The 19,841-nt window shown below is 43.9% G+C and overlaps 1 protein-coding gene and 1 long non-coding RNA gene across 3 annotated transcripts in view; both read left to right on the forward strand.

Annotated features, from left to right (window-relative positions):
- Positions 1-10,459, forward strand: part of MGAT3 (beta-1,4-mannosyl-glycoprotein 4-beta-N-acetylglucosaminyltransferase) — a 59,821-nt gene extending 49,362 nt beyond the window's left edge. For both annotated transcript variants that reach the window (XM_079994580.1, XM_079994581.1), the window contains exon 2: positions 1,739-10,459. In XM_079994580.1, coding sequence (XP_079850706.1) covers positions 1,740-3,245 — 1,506 coding nt within the window. In that variant the 5' untranslated portion in view covers position 1,739 and the 3' untranslated portion in view covers positions 3,246-10,459. The remainder of the gene's footprint in view (positions 1-1,738) is intronic.
- The window catches only part of LOC307226129, a 207,822-nt gene that overhangs the window by 159,640 nt on the left and 28,341 nt on the right, over positions 1-19,841 (forward strand). The gene's annotated exons all lie outside the window — the stretch shown is intronic.

Here is a 19,841-nt window from a genome sequence, read left to right on the forward strand (position 1 = left end):
TCAGGGGACTTTTTTTTTTTTTAAAGGGTGTGTAGATCAACTACAGGAGTTGTTCTAGTGAATGGTGGTCTAATGGGGTTTTTTGATCAGATGAGTCCCTTGCAGATAGAAAGTGAACAGGAATGAAAAAGGGAATGAAAAAGACAAGTCCCTCTGGAAGGCAAAGCTTTGGTTCACTGTAAGCCTGCCTCGTTTTTAATGCTTGCACTCTAGCTTTTGAAACTGTAGGCTGATTTTTCAAACCAAACTGAGGTCTGCACCTACACTTTAAGCTAATAAACTGCATTTAAAACCTAAGCTGAGCCTACGCTGAGCTTGAACTAAAAGCTAAGCCTGTTATTTATGAATGGACTTTCCTGCCAGATAGGTGTGCATTGTGGTCTTTGTTAATGCAGAACTTTATGTAAGCTTCGCCCTATTTTGGAAACTGAGCTAAGCCCAGGTTTCTGGGTTGTGGTTTACTGGTAGAGGAGAGCTGCAAGAACTGTAAGTTTCTACAGAATTATTATCTCCCCTAGGATTGATTTCATGAGCTGTACATTTCTACAGAATTGTCAGGACTCAGTTCATGCCATGTAGTGCCCTTTGCTGAACCTTTGTTGCTTAAATCCGTGGGGAGGAAAAACGCCTAACCCTGGTTATGCTTCCCATCCTGCAACATTTTAACTGTGGTGCAGTTAAGTAATTTTACACTCTGGACTTAATAGTCTTATGGAGGGCTCCATCTTTAGATCGTAAACATGTATTCCTTCACTTTCTTCAAAATGTGGTAATCCAGCTCTCGTGTGTTAGGGGTGTGATAGGAATTTTATGGTCTTATATATATGGTAATGTTCATAAGTGTACCAACCAAGCACGTACATAGATCTGCACAGAAAGACCAACCTGGAACCATTTTGATTCCTAAACTGAGCCAATGTTTTCTCCGCAAGGTCAAAGTGGGAAACCTGCCATTGTCTCTTTCCTCACAAATCCTGTCTTAAAGGCACATTTAAGATATGAATAGGGTGTGAGCCTGTGACCTGGCCCAGGTACTAAGTATTTATCACTACAAAAGACTGGCCAGGCTCCCCAGGCAATCCAATCAAGTAACCTGCCAGACAGGAGATAAACAAGGACAGGAGAGAGAAAAACAACATTCAAATTTCTGTTTAGACCGCCTTTTCTGTGATGTAGGTATGATGTATCTGGGGGGTGGTCTTAGGTTTGAAGAGGTTGAGCCCAGTCGGTGGCACTGGCTCAGAGGCGAAGCTGACAAGGTTAAACCCCTTCTGTGATGTATGTATAATGTTTCTGGGGGTGGTCTTGATCTACAGGGTGGCAATTTCAAAAGTCTTTATAAGGCCTTGAATGCCATTTTTCTGGGTTCCTCCTCTCTCCTGAGGGTGAGGGGAGCACCCTGTTACAACAGATCAATAAAGATCAAGCTTACTAGCTGTTTTGCTTCTCAATATTCTCTGGTTGGCCTCTGTTATTCTCTCCTACCAATAGGGAACCTATGTAAGGACTCTATATGGACTCTTGGATACCCCATAAGGGAAAAGGGCAATTTTTGTTTACAACAGGGGGACCTCTAGCTCGTTCTGCTGAGTGGGGTGGGGTGGGGGGCTTGGCTTCTGCCCCTGATGGCACTGCTGCCTTTTACCCAACCAATGATTAAACAATCTCTGTGGGCTAGGAAATATTTAACCCAACTTCTCTCTTTCTCCCCCTTTGTCTTCCCTCCCTCCCATCCCAGGATGAAGATGAGACGCCACAAACTCTTTTTGACTCTGTGCATGGCTGGTCTTTGCCTCATCTCTTTCCTTCACTTCCTGAAGGCCCTCTCCTATGTCACATTCCCCAGGGAGCTGGCGTCGCTTAGCCCCAACCTGGTCTCCAACTTCTTCTGGAACAATGCACCCGTCACACCTCAGGTCAGCCCTGAGCCTGGGGGCCCGGAGTTCCTCCGTACGCCGCTGTACTCCCACTCACCTCTGCTCCAGCCCCTCTCCCCAAGCAGAGCTGGCGAAGAGCTGCATAGAGCCGAGTTTGTGCTGCCTGAAGACACGGCGGAATACTTTGTGCATACCAAAGCTGGCGGTGTCTGCTTCAAACCAGGCACCAAGGTGTTGGAAAAGCCACTAGCGGGCCGGCCAGAGGAGAAAATACAAGGAGCTGCTTCGGGGCGGACAGCCCGGAAGCCTCTGAGCACCAATGGGACAAAGCGGCGCAAGTGGGTGGAGTGCGTGTGCCTGCCTGGCTGGCATGGGCCTAGCTGCGGGGTGCCCACCGTGGTCCAGTACTCGAACCTCCCCACTAAAGACCGGCTGACCCCACGGGAGGTTCCTCGGAGAGTCATTAATGCCATCAACGTCAACCACGAATTTGACCTCTTGGATGTGCGTTTCCACGAGCTGGGTGATGTGGTAGATGCCTTTGTGGTCTGTGAGTCCAACTTCACCGCCTATGGTGAGCCACGCCCCCTCAAGTTCCGCGAGATGCTGCTCAATGGCTCCTTTGACTACATCCGTCACAAGCTGCTCTACGTCTTCCTGGATCACTTCCCCCCAGGCGGGCGCCAGGATGGTTGGATTGCCGATGACTACCTGCGCACTTTCCTGACTCGGGATGGCATCTCCCGCTTCCGCAATCTGCGGCCCGATGACGTTTTCATAATTGACGACGCCGACGAGATCCCGGCCCGCGATGGCGTGCTCTTCCTCAAACTCTACGATGGCTGGACGGAGCCCTTTGCTTTCCACATGCGCAAATCCCTCTACGGATTCTTCTGGAAGCAGCCCGGCACCCTGGAGGTGGTTTCTGGTTGCACGGTGGGGATGCTCCAAACTGTTTACGCCACAGATGGCATTCGCCTGCGCCGGAGGGAGTACTACACCATGCCAGGCTTTCGGCAGTATGAAAACAGCACAGGTCACATCCTGGTGCAGTGGTCACTGGGTAGCCCGCTCCATTTTGCTGGCTGGCACTGCTCTTGGTGCTTTACACCAGAAGGAATCTACTTCAAACTGGTGTCAGCCCAGAATGGGGATTTCCCCCGCTGGGGTGACTACGAGGACAAGCGGGACCTTAACTATATCCGGGAGCTAATTCGGACTGGCGGGTGGTTTGATGGCACCACCCAAGAGTACCCTGCTGCGGACCCCAAAGAACAAATGTATGCCCCCAAATATCTGTTGAAGAACTACCAGAGGTTTAGTTACTTATTGGAGAACCCTTACCAGAAAGCAGAGGGGGCTGGGTGAGGGGAGTGGGGCTTGCATGGGACTTTATGGAAAAAGGGGGAAGTGGGGTACGTCTTTTGTTTTTCTTCCCCCCCTCCCCACCTACTCCTCTTGGAGAAGTGTGTGTTCTCTCCAGCCTCTGTTTGCCCCATCCCAGAAAATATACTTGGGTGTGTCTGGGTGTGGGGGAGATTCCAAACCATGTAAACAAGGACCAGAGGATGCAGGAACTGGCCCTGAGAACCAGCAGGAGGTACAGCTCCTTCACCTCTCTTGTGAGATGGAAGAAAACTCTTAAGACAGGTAGCGCCTCTCTGTGTGACGTGGAGATGAGAAGGAGAACACAGCTGGATGTGTGAGGGTGCAGAAGCCTCGAGTCTTTGTAGTTTAGGTGGGCATGATGTCAAACTCCATTGCTAAAAGCCAATGTTCATCTGAGTCATTTGAAACCAATGGGTGTCCAATTAAGTTCCGCTCTCCTAGCATATTGCCACTTGTTCAGCCCATAGAGGTTACGGACAGAGGTCAGGGTAGATGTGTGGACTATTCTTGTCTTGGTCGTTTCAAGAGCATGTGGTGATGTTTGGCCAAAGAGCACCGTGTCCCTGGATACAATGCTCTTTATTTGGAGCCAGAACAGGTGGGTGGCAGCTTCACTAGGAAATGTGTGTATAAGCGTGAAAGAACTTTTGTAGGTGACTCCAGGAGTCATGTCTGTCTAGGATATGTATATTTTGCCACGTGTGTTTGTTACATTTGAGTGTGGGTGTGCACACAAACTGGGATCACGGTAGCACCAAAGAACTATGCTTTCCACCGGATGATGATGAACATTCAGGGGAAAACTCTCTGCAAAATGGCAGGCTATGGAGGCCGAAACTCTGTCTGGTTTTGCTCATTAAATGGATAGTTTTGGTAGCCAGTTTCTAATGTGGAAGGAACATGACAATAGGGCTATAGCCCACAGACTTGCAAGGAGAATGCCCACTGAGGTCCTACTTTCTCTCTTCCACGACAACAAAACGTGCTGTTTACATTTTCAATTAAAACAGTGTGCATGTCATGCTTAGAGTTGCTTTTAAGGAAAGGGGATATTAGGATGCTAAAGCTACAGCGCCCATCCTACTACTTCTGGAACAGGAGAGGTATAAAGGTACTTGGCTCTATGATGCCACCATTTTGAGGACAGTGCTATATTGGAAGTCTAGCACTTGCACGCCTATAATGTGGTTTGCCTAGGCAAGTAGAGGGGACAGGGTGTGTGGCGGATGAGGCTGGTGTAAGAGCCAAGCCTTTAAGTATTCCATTTACGGTGTGCATCCTTTCTCCTTTGGTGAAGAGGCTCCACTATGTCTCTTTTAAGTTACTATATGGAGTCAGGGTGAAATGTATTGTAAACCCCATGTTATGTTTACTGCTAAGGAAATATATTAAACAGTGAGCTACTATGCTAACTGCAAAAAGTGGGTGATGTGTGTGCAGCAATAGGAGGTGCACACAGGTTCCTTGCCACTGGAACAGTATGTTACTCTGATGTGTGGTGTGTGTGTGTGTCTTTCTCTCTCTCATGTTCCCTTTGTCTTGCCTGCCCTTCAAATGCATTATTCCTGATCCCTATAAAAGACACAGAAAGCGCTGTGTCTTCTTTATAGTTTTCCTTTGGCATCACTCCTAATGCTTTGTCTCCATGATGTGCTCAGCTAGTTCATGCTCTACCATTTTCATGTGATGAAATCCCTTTGCATTGACTCTTCTTTTTTGGTGCAGCTGCTGGTCTTGTGAATGCTTGGATAGCTCAAGATGATTACACCTCTTCTAGTGGCAAACTTTCTGGCCTGTGAGTTTGAGCCAAGGGGTGGTGGGAGAAGTGGCTCCCTGTACCAACCAAAGTCATCTTGCGTTTAGCTGTGCCATGTAAAAATGGTTGTATGAATTGACCTTTATGCCTTTAAAATGAAGGAAATTCCTGCCTAAAGCTGAGCTCACTTGAAGCCCCTTTTCTTTTTGTTGGATGGGTGAATGGATTGGCTGGTGATGCCAACCTAACTCTGTGCACCACTCTAAGGCAGTGCTAAATTTTGTACATGGTTCCTTTCTCTGTTGAAGCATTAGACCACCCTTCTCTAACCTGGTGCCCTTCAAGTATTGTTGGATTCAAACTCCCATCATCCCTGACTATTGGCCATGCTGGCTGGGGCTGATAGGAATTACAGTCCAAAACATCTTGAGGCCACCGTGTTGGGGAAAGCTGCACTAAAATGACCCATGGAATGGGCTGCATGCTTTTTCTCTGAGACGATCTTCATTGGGTTAAAGGAGAGGGATCCTGAACCATACTGGGTACAGCGGGCACAGTGGGGTGTAGAGTTGATGGAGCAGATCTCAAGCTGCTATTCCAAAAGGAATGTGCAGCAATAGCAAAGGAGCTGCTGGTGACTAATGGAGGTTAGTTAAGCACCATTGGTTCCCAGTACTGCCATACAAAGGCCCACTACACAGAGGGAATAGTTTTCTTTCAGTCTTGGAAATGGGAATCTAGGCTTTGACCTTCAGCTCTCATGACCCAGCCTGCCTAACACAATCGTTGCAGTATGTTCCTTCACTACTGATGTGTGTTGAGAGGCAAGGGAGGGGGAGGGAGGAGAGATGGGCTCCAGCTCTTGGGACATGGAGAATGTGTGCTTTAGCTATGCTGCAGTGCTTGGTTGTGAGCCTGCAGCATATTGGGACAAAATTCAGAAAAATAGCCCGTCAAGAAATGAGGACCAAGGGGATGACTTCACCATATCTTCAGCACTGTGCTGCTTTTCCTGCAGCTCCTTCCTCCAATCCAGCCCGCTGTTCATTTCAGTCCTTGCACTTGCTCTACAGGGCATGCTTTGTGCACATCTAGGGCTTTCACAATTACTGCTTATGAATTCGTAATACTCCCATCACTGCTGTCTCTAGGCTCCATCTGTCACTGAAAAGCGCAACACACACAGACAGCGAGGCTGTCCCTAGCCCCAGTTATAATTTCCGCAACTCTCCCCCTTCCTTGGTGTGTGTGTGGGGGGGTTGCCCCCCCCGCCCCGTTGTGTGCAAGCAACAGATCCCATTGTAATTGGATAAGTTAGCGCTGAATTCCTTTGGGACACTGAAAGAACTCTTTGTTCTGGTCCCCTTCTTTGACTGCACCAAAGTGAAACTTGAAACTGACCTCTTGGGTTGGGGGTAGGGGAAGAAAAGGAGAATTTACAGTAAAAGCTTTGCTTTTTAAAAAATAGGACTGCCTTTTGCGTATGATGGGTTTTCTTTTTAACATTTCCAGTTTAAGAACCCTCTATTTAATTATTTATTATGTAGTGGGAACAGAGTCCCACATTAAGGAACTTTGCACTAACAGAAAAGCCTTTGGACTTCTGCATTCCGGTGGGGGGTGGCCAACAGTGGCTAAAGGAGAAACAACGTTGGGGAAGTATCTTGGCAAGCCAGTAATTTAGGCACCTAATTTTACCCCTTGACTTGCAGAGTCAATGGAAAATGAGTAAGTCAAATATTAAATGTGTATGCAACAGGTAGAAGAGGAGAGCTCTGAGATTATTGAAGAATCTGCCCTAATGGAAGAACCTTTAGGTGCAATTGTAGAGGAACTGATGTAGAAAAATCAGGCTGTGCACACCCTCCATCTTGTAACAAGACTGTATCCAGCTGGTACCACGTAGAGAATCTGAGATCCTTGCACATCATTACAAAGGTAATTAAGAGTCCATCCCCACTTCCTCTTGTCCCCTGCTTTCTAGCCAGAGGTCTGAGTGATTTTGCCGATTGTGGTTTGTTCCAATTCAGCACTAAACTATGGGTTTTCCCATAAGAAAGCAGTGGGGCAGACAGAAGTGTGGATGAGCCCTTGGTGTGATTGGTGGGCAAAGCCAGCCTCATTTTGGAGTGTGTCAGTGGCTGCATACTAACGAGTAGCTGATGCTGTGCAAGTGGATATTTAGTGCCTGCCCCTCCATCAGTTTAATGTATACACAGAATTTGTGTTCAGATTGCAGCTGCAGTGACGTCGTGTCTTAACTGTATTGATGAGTGTTTGGAAAGAACTTTGATTTTTAGAATAACTCATGCCACTTCAAATGGGCAAAGGGACTTAAAAGTATTAGCAGAGTTCTTTCCTGCTATGCAGAAAGGTTTGGAGCAGTCTTTGTTATAGTGCTGCATAATTGCTACTTGCAAGTGGACCAATAGTACTATAACCATCATGATGCACTATCCTCATGAATGCCAGCATATAACTCGTAGCAGAGCTAGCTTGAGTCTCCTCTCTCCATGAATAGCTGAAGGAAGTTGGGGAGTATCTCTTTCCCATTTTCCCCACAACAGACCCACCTCACTTATCTCTAGTAGACCTCCAGAAGAATTGTCATGGCCAGTGACAGCAACTATGGCCAGTAACTGTGGAGAGAGTGCCCACTTTGTAGACAGGATTTAGAGGCTAGCTTCCCATTTGTTCAGAGGAGCTCTATCTCCCATAGTGCCACATTCCACTGTCTTCAAACCTAATTTGTACAAAATGAGGTTGTGAAATTGGTCTTTGACTCTACCTCTTTTTAAGTTGCAAGGTGTGTGGGGAGCTGAATGCTTTTCCTTATTTGAAAACAAAACTAACTTCCCTGTGTGAGGGAGAAGAATTATAGCCACCATAGACTTTTCCATGATTTGTTTGTTTTGTGTCCCTAGGGATTCCTACCCACCCTCACCAGTGAGATAGCACTCTGCTATGAGATCCCATAGCTGCAGTACAAATTGGGTATGGTCCAGGAACAGTTTCCCCATCTTATCTGCTCTTTATATGAACTAAGCATTAGAGAACAGCTCCTTTGACCTACTTGTAAGCATCTTTTCACCCCTTGACCAATACAGGCAGCAACTTATGTGACTGGTTATCAATTTGTACTAATTCTTACTCATATTCATATGTTCTCTGTGAGCTTAGGGGCTACTTCACACCTTATCCAGTTACAAGGGACAAAGTTGGCACTGCGCAGAGAGCTGGATAGGCTGTTTTTTTTAGTTCTGTGTATCTGTATGGAAGAGATATTTTCACTCTGCTGTGTAGCTCCTCGTCTTCCCGATACTATCATTAAGACTGGGTATTCAGCTGCTGAAAAAGGAAAACTGGAAGATTCATAACTTCTTTTCTATAGCAGGCACATAAGGATGTTCTGAATCATTTCTGGTGAAACTATGGCATTTTCATTGCGAATCTAGAGCTCAGACTTGAACTACCATTCATTTTCACTCGTTGCCTGCTCCTAGGCAGTTGCCGAACTTCATTTCTCTGTCTGTCCTCTACTGGTGGAGATCTGGAGTAATCGTGGAAGTAGTCACCCTCTGGATTGGATTGGAAGGGACAAGGTGCCATGGTTTTATAGACCTTAAACTGAATGGTTTGGAAAAAAGGAATGGTACTCCACTCAACCTTCGGAGCTCTTTTCAAACTCTGAAGGATCTTAAAAAGGGAAAATATGGAGTTGATGAGTTTTGTTGGGGGGAAGAGGGGGGAGGCATTACTGGCCATAACCACGCTATAAAAGTAGGGCTGGGAAACCAGTGGCCTTCCACATGATGTTGGAGTCAACCACCAGCCACCCCAGCCAGCATGGCCAGTGGTCTGGGGTGATGGCAGTGGTAGTCTAATAACATCTGGAAGGCTATGACTTTGCCACCCCTGCCATAAAGAAGCTAGAGAGAATTTTGATGCAGAACTCTCTCATAGGTGGGGGTGGGGGGAACAAGGCTGGTAAATTAGCCTAAAAGAGATATGAAGAAAAACCTGCAAAAAGGGTGCACACCACTATCCAGCATGATTCCTGAGGGAACAATTGAGCAGTATTCTACCGTGGAAAGTCCTGAAAATAGCTCATTTCTTAAAGGATCTCTTGTCCCAGCACAAAGAAATAGCTTTTGTGCCCCCTGTTGGCTAAGAAATACATGGGACTTGCCAAATAAGTTGAAGAAGCCCTTTAAAGTCTAATTTATAAATACCAATTATTAATAATTTTTTTGTAAGGGAAAAATCAAAGTGTACATTCTGAAATCATTTTCTCTGTAAATGGTTGGATTTCATTTCACCCTTAAAGGGATGTTTAAAGGAAGAAATAAAACAAATTACAAACCATGAAAGGGAAATGAGCATGTGTGGTGGTTTTATTTCCAACTGAAACTGGAAGATGTTCGTGGAAGAGGAGAGGGGAGTTTGCTTGTTTCTGACTGTGTTTGTATATTCCTTCCCTTTAGCCTGAGAGCACAATTGCCCAGTCAACTGAGGAAGCCTATGCGCAGTTAAAGATATTTTGTGTTTTCTCCATAGCAGGATATAGCAGAGTATGTAGCCACTTTCAACCACATGATTCCCAACTGGATATATACATGTATACCCCTCCCCTGAATATTCCACGCAGAATTGTCAGACAAACAGGAATGAGAGATTTGGTGCCATACACCCATCTCAAGTGTCTCTGATAGGAGAAGGAGCAAATGAGACATAATACAAAATATGTGGTAATAAATGAAAATATACACACAGATGAATAAATAAGTGAATTATTGCAGTCTTTAGTTAAAAGTTCAGTTAGTCATTGAAGGCTTACTTAACAGCAGTCTTAAAATAGGACAAGTTCATACTATGTAGCAACATTTTTCCTTCCCTCTGCAAATAATCCACCTATTGTAAATGCCTGCTTATTTGTCAGGACCCATTCATCGCCTGCATACTTCCCTTCCTCTTTCTCCCTTCAATCCCTCGATCAGTTTTGCAACTACTTATATACAATTAAAATTAATTGAGTGAACAAACGTCTTCCTCCGCACCATGTACCTCTCTAAATCAAATCTCAGGTCAACTAAAGCACACAAAACTGTTTACATAGGTTATTAATGAGAGAGAAGGATTAGGAAGCACCTACATTGATCAACCTATTCAAGCAAACTTCAGTTAACAGACAATAGGTGATCTTGCATGAACTCCTTCTTATAAGAACAATCCTATGCCATGTTGCCATGTTTTCTGCTGCCCGACACTAATTCATAGTATGAATTGCCCAGTGTCCTGCATGGAGCAATTTACTCGCTTCTGGAAATGATAACATGGGTTCAATTCCCCTTCATGTAGGATTGCAAATGTTGTTAGTTTATCTTTTGCTATGCGTAGCAATTAGCAGTGCCATCTGAACCACATCTGCTCAGACGTAAGCCCTACTGAATTCAGTGAAGTTAGGATAATCTAATACAACTAGGTGAGGAAATGTTGGTGGGTACAGATGATTCAATCATAGATAGATACCTGCTATGGGTACAAAGCCTAGGTAGGGGCTGGGCGAGACTGTTGCCTGACAAGAGCCACTGCCAGTCTGTGTAGTCAATAATCAACTAAGTGGACCAATGGACTCTCTTGGTATAAGTCAGATTCCCATGTTCCTAAGTGCAGCTTAAAGTGACTCCACTGATGGAGGAAAAGAGCAGTGACAAGAGGAACAGTGTGAAACTTTTGGTCCAGACAATAGATCTTATCCCCAGAGAACTGAAGGTTCACATTTTCTCTTTGCGTCCTCCTTTTGCAAAGCTTTTTATTATATGGCTCACTGTCTCAGCTCCAGGTTTTGTAGGTAACAACTTCAGAGAAAGGGATTTGGTGCCATTATTAAACCTGTAAATATTCAGCCTGTTAACAGCAGCCCTGCTTCTGTGGCAAACTTTTCCAGTTGGGATCTTAATTGCATTTTAAAACTTTTGCACTGTGCAATTATTCCTTTATGAAATAAAATAAGCTCGATATTTTACTCCACAGAAATGATTTCAATATTGCTTGGGCATTTAGGAAAAGTGTTTTTAAAAATCATAGGTTTCAATTCCATGCTGTATGACAGCCAAAGTGGTTATTACTACCCGACTTATGATAACACTCTAGGAGCTGATAAAGCAAGTAAGACTGAACTGGCTTACTGCTGAAGTCACCAGCGCCTTTAGTTTATTCTGATCCTTCTGACACAGCATATCACAAAGCATTCTCAGTGTAGCTTAAGGAAGGAGGCGCTTCCATCTTCCTATCCCTCCCACCATTGTGAGGAGGGAGGCTAATGCCATTTGTTTCTGGAAGTGTCTAACAGGCAGGGACAGTTCTGACATGGCATCCAAAGGAAAACGCCTCCAAGACAAAGGTAACAAGTATACACAAAAAGTATCAGGTGTTATAATAATTGATCAACACACCAACATCAGAACTGGCTTATGAATATAAAGAACAATTTTTCTGGAATAACTATAAAAGTTAAAGGGACCCCTGACCATTAGGTCCAGTCATGACCGACTCTGGGGTTGCGGCGCTCATCTCGCTTTATTGGCCAAGGGAGCCGGCGTACAGCTTCCAGGTCATGTGGCCAGCATGACTAAGCCACTTCTGGTGAACCAGAGCAGCGCACGGAAACGCCGTTTACCTTCCCGCCGGAGCAGTACCTATTTATCTACTTGCACTTTGACATGCTTTCGAACTGCTAGGTTGGCAGGAGCAGGGACCGAGCAACGGGAGCTCACCCTGTCGCGGGGATTCGAACTGCCGACCTTCTGATCGGCAAGTCCTAGGTTCTGTGGTTTAACCCACAGCGCCACCCGCGCTATGCTATGCTCAGAAATTCTAGTCCCGACTGCATGGGTAGTACTGCCAACATATAAAATCCCATGAGCACAGCTGTGTTATGACATATTTATCGCATATATAACCAGTACAGCAACAAGAGAGACACTGGTACATTCTATATTTATGAGTATCTCCAGGCTTGGTTATGCATATTGTACTTTAGTTTGCTCATTGTCTAGTTGGTTTATGAGGGTATATACTTATTCCAGTAAAAATGTTCTTTATATTCATAAGCCAGTTCTGGTGTTGTTGGTTTGTTGTTCAAAGGTAACAAGTAACCTGTGTGTTTATAGCTACTATGGCTGTTTTGGAGTGGTGATTGTTGTGCAATCTCCGATTCTACTGAACCTACTGCAGGGATGGGCATTGTCCTTTTGTGGGCTGTGGGTGATTTGACACACCTGCGCCTCACCAGCAACTGGCTGAAAGTGCTCATACTGCTCTATTAATACATCTGGTACCAGACCAGTGCTCCTTCCACCCTGGACCTCTGTTTATCACAAAAGAACAATTTCAGCAAATGTTTATTCAAAAGGTCTGGTTTCATGCATAAAACCTCCCATCTGGTAGTGCCATTACCGCATGCACAAGTTTCCAACACCATGTAGAAAAAGAAATCTTAGAGCCAGTGGGAGGAAGCTTGTTTGTTCCTTCTGGATTCCAAAGAATCAGACGGAAACTGACTTATATATAGTTGCTCATTAGGGGCTCTCCTTCTTGCTAGATAGTACTGCACACATTCTTCAAATAAAAATGAAATAAATAGGCATATGTTGTATTTCTGGAGTTGTACAAAACATCTATTGATCGGATGCATTCAGAAAATGGAAACAAACCCTCTAAAAATAGCTAAGCCCATTGCTTAAAAATGTATATGCCACAGCTCTCTCTGCCTAAAGAGAATCTCTGTGGCATACATAAAGCTGTATTAGGGCTTACCTCTGAGCCAGTCAATAAAGTGCAAAATGAGAAGAAGCCCACGCACTGGCATGCTTAAGTATTTTGCAGCCCAGCAATGGGATTACTTAAGGGACTGAAGTTAAGCACATGCCCAAATGCTTTGCTGAATTTGGGTTGTACACTGTTGGGAACATTATGATCTGAAGAACTAAATATAACTTTATACTGCAATCTAAAGAGCTGGAAAGATTGTGTCAATAAAGCAAAGCCCTCCAAGTTTATGGGATTTCCATACACTCTGCTTACTAAAATTCTGAGTAAAGAAATTATTTTCAGTCACTTCCTCCCACCTCCCCTGCTCTTCTGCCTATGGCTACAGCTTCAGTTCCAGATAATAAAATGTTTTCAGCAATAGTCCTAACGGTTTATTTTACTTAATCATGGTGCTTTCATCCAGGCACTTCACTCTGAGAAGCAAGCCACAGCTCAGCAGTGACAGGTTGTTCTTAGGCAGTTCCAAGCACAGATCCCAGATGGTTTCAGACAACAAATAGAAATGCAATCACTGCTGCAGTGCATTTCTATGCACATACTTAGTAGGAAGAAAGTCCCATAGGACCTCAGAGAGTAAGCATGCTTAGGAATGGGCTGTGTATGATGTATTTAAGTGTGCATATACATTAGTGCCGTAAGGCCGAGCTCTTCAATCTTCCTCATCTCCTCTCCCAGGTACACTGCACATTGAGAAGAGACATGGTTAGCAAAGAAGGAAAGGGACTGTGATCTGTTGTCTCATTGGTGGAGGGAGATTCTGGAGCTCAGGGCAAAGATTGTTGGGCCAGACTAGAGGGAAGAATGGACTGCAGGACTTGTTGAGGGATGGAAGGCAAAGAAGGCAGTGCTTCTGTTCATTCTGCAAATACTTCAATTATGTGGCTCAAAAGCTAATAAACTTGGCCACTCCTATTTAAGAGCATAAGAAGAGCCCAACAGACTTGGGACACAGACCCATGACACAAATTTGCTAAGAAAATAATTGCATACACAAATTTATATGTATAGATGCTTCTGGGAAAATCAAGTTGATGGTCTCATCAACACTGAGCTTTGCCATGTGCTCAGCCACTTTGTAAGCAAAGAAAAACAAGTTTTTAAAAAGAAGGTGAAAGGGGAAGGAAACAGGAGCTTGGTGCAGAAGATCTGCCCCCCCCCCCGAGCCACTTCTTAGCAGTGCATCTGAGGAACACTAAGGAACCAAGTCTGCCTTAACAATTGCTGTGCATCTTCCCACCATATTCAAGCAAGCAAGATTCTCAGCTCTAAACCAGTGCAATGCCAACACAAATGGAAAAAAAATATTTTCATTCTTTGCAAACTGTTTTTAATGGAGGCAGATCAATGGCAGCTCGTAAACATGACACCTTACCATTTGTAAGATAGTTGTTTTTAAGCAATTAAAAAAAATAAAAACCCAGACAAGCTACATACAACGCATAACAAATCTCCAGCGGAAACCTTAAGCTGCCAGGGCTGCCAACAAATGTTACTAGCACATTGAAATCCCATTCAGCACAAGCTCAAAAACAGTTCGTGCATTTTTGCCTCCTAATCAATATACCAGAAGAGAACATTCAACTTCTGGTTCTGTCCCAGCCAAAGTAGCAAGCACTCCCTTAAGCTGCAATGTGGTAGAGGAGCTGCTTCCGTCAAAACCCTCCATTGGCACTAACTCACACTACTGGCCTGTAAATCCAGATGTGAACAGGTCCCTGCATAGCATCACACCCAGGCTTTAGTACTCTCACCACAGCCACACCAGTAGAGCAGACAACTCGGTCCCAAATAAAGGAATGGTACAAAAATACCATACCAAATTCTAAAAAATATCTAGGACGCACAGGAACCTGGGAGAAGGAAAAGTGATATTGTTGCTGAATATATGATTTGGCATTGAGATAACCAAATGCTCTGTTTATGTATGTCTGGTAAAATTACCCTGGGCCATAATTTGGCTGCTGTGTCATGTTTGTGACATGCTTAACTTCCAAAACTATGGCAATTGCCTAAAACTTGCTTTAATAATATTTTAAACTGGGCTTCTTGTTTTCAACATGATCACAAAACAGGTGTCTGTAAGAGAATAATTTGAGTTGCTGTTTTGTCCTACTCAAATCACTCCTCCCCACCTTTCACTACTTTTCTTTTGTTCTGAGGATGTACTATTTTTGTATTTGTGCATACACACTTTTTCTTATACGAAAGAAAAAGTTCCCAGGAAAAATAAAGTTCCCATATAAGAACAAACATTTCCAGCCTGTGATATTGATTCACAATGGGCAAAATGGAGACTTTTGGGGTACAATACCCATTGCCATTCAATTTTAACATTTAAATAATAACCAGGTATTGCACAAGCATTATATTTAGTTGATTCATATAAGGCTTGCACAATAGGTCTTGTGCAAAACCTCCTTATTAGTATTCTTTTTTAAAAGCCCACTATATATGTAGATTACAGTCTATGAGACAATGTGTCACGCTTACTGTGTAAATGAGAGAATGGCTCCTCTGAACCTGATGTGCTTTTAGTAAGCATTAAACTGTAAAAATGGGTGCTTTTCATCTGGTATTAGGCTGCAGGAAACAAAATGGCTAGGCTGTGCCCAGATAAGGAGTAAAAGGAAGTGTGGGTGTGATGACAGAGAGTAGCCCCTGAAACATCACCAAAATATGACAAACCCATTCACTCCAAACAATACTAATGAGCTTGCACACGAACAGTGACTGCAAATGTATAATGGGTTGTTTTTATTAGCTGGAGTAAGGGGAAATCCAGATTAAATGTCAAAAAGGGGGGGGTATTGGCATTTTGATGACATCATAATGGAGATGCTGTGAAAAACATGTGTGGATAAGAGCAGAATCAATTCCACAACAAATTCCAGTTTGGAAACACCATCTCACAGTTCTCAGTCTCAGGAATCACCATTTAATGCTTGGGACCACAATGACCACTTTGCAGGGACACAGGTGGCGCTGTGGGTTAAACCACAGAGCCTAGGACTTGCCGATCAGAAGGTCAGCAGTTCAAATCCTCGCAACAGGGTGAGCTCCCGTTGCTCGGTCCTTGCTCCTGCCAACCTAGCAGTTCAAAAGCACATCACAGTGCAAGTAGATAAATAGGTACCACTCCAGCGGGAAGGTAAACAGCATTTCCGTGCGTTGCTCTGGTTTGCCAGAAGTGGCTTAGTCATGCTGGCCACATATGCTGGCTCCCTTGGCCAATAAAGCGAGATGAGAGCCGCAACCCCAGAGTCGGCCACAACTGGACCTAATGGTCAGGGGTCCCTCTACCTTTACCTTTACCTTTAACCATCTTTTGACTCCATAGTCGTTAAGGTGCAGTTAATAAACTAATGAATTACTGATACCAATGCTTGTGAACCACTATGAACACTCTAAAGTGCTGTAGAAATGATAAGCATAATAGTCTTTACTACCCAAGCAGCAAGATCAGCACAGGTTTCCACATGCCACATTGTTCCTACTTTGCTTGGCACTACAGTGGGAGAACTTGCCAGTCTAGTGTAGATGCCCTCTTGTTAGCTTTTGACAGTACACTGAGGAAGTCATTACTTTGTCTCTCATTTCGACAGAAACAACCTGCACAAAATTCATTTACAAATCATGTTGCACAGAGCTCAGGTTTTCAGATAAAAAACAAAAACAGGTTGCTCATGGCTACCAGTTTTCAGCAATGTGAAGTTGGAAGCAAGTATTCAACACATTCTTGGCTTTGCATTTGCCTCCTTAGGCAACCTTGAGAATACATCCTAGAACACACTATAGAATCCTGATGTGTAACAGGTTTCATACAAGTGAATCCACAAGGAAAGGATTCCCTGGACACAGGACACTTGAAGGCCACTAACCTTCATTAAGCCCCTGAAAAATGCTTCTGCATAGTCGGTGCCATTTTTCTAGAAAAAGAGATGCTGGAACTCACCATGAATGCCTCCCTTGTTCTCTTAGAATGGCAATGGTGCCCACCTGAGAGGTGTCGGAACCGAATTTTGGCTGAAAAAAAGCCCTGGAAATTATAATGATTGTGTGGTTCCTCAGTATTATATGCATTAATTAGAATTAAGGACCTCAGTGAAAATTACTTGCAAGCATCCAATTATGAGGAATATGTACGTTCTCATGAATACTGGATACTTCTGTGGGAAGGATGCCTTCTGCAGTGTCCACGTACTCCTTATGTACAACAACGCATTCCCCTGTTTCCCCCACAAATATATTATGCTCAAAATAGTTATGCAAGACTATACCAGATTCTTCATTGGCCTGTTCTATAGAAAGGAAGTAATCCACCTCTCTAGTTTAGACAGAGACACCCTGGAAAGTGATGGCGTGGGCCCTTCTCTGTTAACAAAAAACAACAACCAGGAGCAGGGTAGGATACACATTCTTCTTAAAAGAGAGTGATCCATAAATCCCATGGACTCTGCATTTTAACCCTGGTGAGAATATCCAAGTTTAAAGTTCATTATACAGAACTGTTTGCATGTGCATAAAGCTATAGGCAGAAAGTGAACCATATCGCCACCCTCCAAATTTGAAGCAATGCAGACACCAGTGCAGGTGGTAATTCCTGTTCCATAGGAAAACATACACTGAAAAAGAGCAGGAGGATTTACTACCCCCCCCCCCGTTTGTTCTTTTTAATCACCCTGAGCCATAAATGCCTCAGCAACCTCTTCTTCTATCCGGGCACATGGACTCAGACAGGTCCACAAAGTCCAGCAACCAAGTCCACAATGCTTTGCTCTTCTCACAGAAGTGGAAGGAGTTTATTTGTAGCACTTATTGTGCTGCTGACCTTCCCACAATTTCCAATCAGAAATGCTATTTTCAAGAATAGTGTGTCAGCAACGAGCTTTCAAGAAAACAATCAGAAGGCGGCACCATTGAGCTGAGCTGAGCTTGAGGGGCGGGAGGAGGAGGAGGACAGTCAGCTCTTGCGCATAACGGGAGCCTTCCATGCTATTCTTTCCTATATCTGTGGTCTCAAGTCCTTCTCTAGAATATCACGATCATTTACAAAGCTACCGTGTTTCTTGAGCACCACTTGCAGACTGTGACTGCTGTTGGCAGAACCCTCTGTATGTGGGGCAAAACTGACGGAAATGCATAGGGATTAATGTAACAACGGAATTAAAGAAGGAGGCTGGATTAGGGTCTCCGTTTTGCTGCTGCTTTGAAATTGTACCCTCTATCAAAAACAAACACACAAAATAAATAAACAAGGATTACCTCCCCCCCTCCCCCAGGCAGTGCTTCATATTGCACCCCAACCCCCACTCTGCAATGCTGGTGTACATTTAAATGCCTCACAGCAAGCACCAATTCAATAGCAGAGATGCACTTCTGGGGGGGGAAAGCTTCTCCCATTGCATTTCTACCTGTTAGTTATGTTTTAAGGCAGGGGCGGACACTCCCTTTTTTAAGGTGAGTAGTAATTTGATAGGGACTGCAGGCAGTGGGTCAAGTCATAGTTGATGCCCTGCTATTCTTTTGTTGCTTTGTTATTGGCTGTTTTGTGGATTTTATTTATTTATTTAAATGTCAATTGTACTTGTTTAATTGTGGCAATTTTATAACCCACCCAGGGACTATTTGGTGAAGGGTGGGCTATAAGTATAGACAATAATAAATATGTTTTTTGGGTCTATGGACCACAACAAAGCGCTGTGTGTGTGTGTATGTGTGTGAATAAATAAAAATAAAAACCTGCTTCAATTTTCATCCTAACTACTTCATATTAGAATTCCCAAACGTATGCAGTTCTACTTAGATGTAACCCACACTGAGTTTGATGGGGTTACACACAGATAAGAATATACAGAGGATTTGTTTTTAGTTCGAAGGATCAATACAGCTACTGTTTGGGAATGAAAGTGGAAGTAATTACTTTTTTACTTCAGTGTGTTTTATAGCACATACGCACAGCAGAGGCCCACCAATTTGTTCTTGGGCAGCTGGGGAGAAAATGAACAGCACAATTCTAACCATGCCTACTGAGAAGTAAGGCCTAGGACAGAAAACTTATTTTTCCCAAGCCATACAACTAGAGAAGGTTTAAAACATCAGTTCATTTTTTATCAAATATAATACTATCATGGGGGCATGCATGACATAACACAAATTTAGAGAGAGTAGTCATGGTGAAGCTTTCCAAATAATTGTATTTTCCACACAGGAAAAAGCTTTAACTTGTTGAATTTCTCCCTGCCATACAGCTGTTAAATACACAAGAACCCTTCCCTCCCAAATGTCAACCCTAAACCAAAGCCTCAGTTGCCATCCTGTGCCCACTTACCTGGGAGTAACCCCCATTAAACACAAAGATACATCTGGGTAGAAATACAGTATATACCATTGTTAACTATACAGTGAATTCTTATTGAGTGTCTGGTCTTTAGTTCCTGCAAAACAGAAGATGTGTCTAAGCCCCTTTGCAAAGTTTTCACATTTGCCTTTTGGGATGAAGAGGGATTCTTTAACATTCACCCATACTTATTGTGTACTATGGTTTGCAGAAAGAAACTTCTAGGGACTATGCAATGTCAGATGAACCCAGCCCAAGAAAGATGCATCCTGGTTGCTGGGGAAAGGAAGTAAAATACAGATTCCAGGGAGTAGGAAATAAGCAGAATCAGTAAACAGGAGGGTAAACCAGCAGCTCTTTAGGACCTCAGAAACATCTGTCCAAACCAACTCACTTATAAATCATAGCTCTGATTTCATTCATTGGTTGAAAACACTGACAAGCAGGAGCAGCCAAGGGGCTACAACTGCGTTGCCCAAGTCAACAAAGCAATGTAAACCAAAAGGCCAGCTGCTTTTATCCTAGATCAGGCAAACAGCCAAAGAAAGACATGATGGGGAGATCTAGGAAGGGAAGGCTTGGAAGAGTAAATGCATCCTCCATAGTCTTCTGAAACAGGAGCAAAGGATGCCACTATAAAGGGTAGCAG

The sequence above is a fragment of the Podarcis cretensis genome, assembly GCF_951804945.1.
Source record: "Podarcis cretensis genome assembly, chromosome: 10".
Taxonomy (NCBI): Eukaryota; Metazoa; Chordata; class Lepidosauria; order Squamata; family Lacertidae; genus Podarcis; species Podarcis cretensis.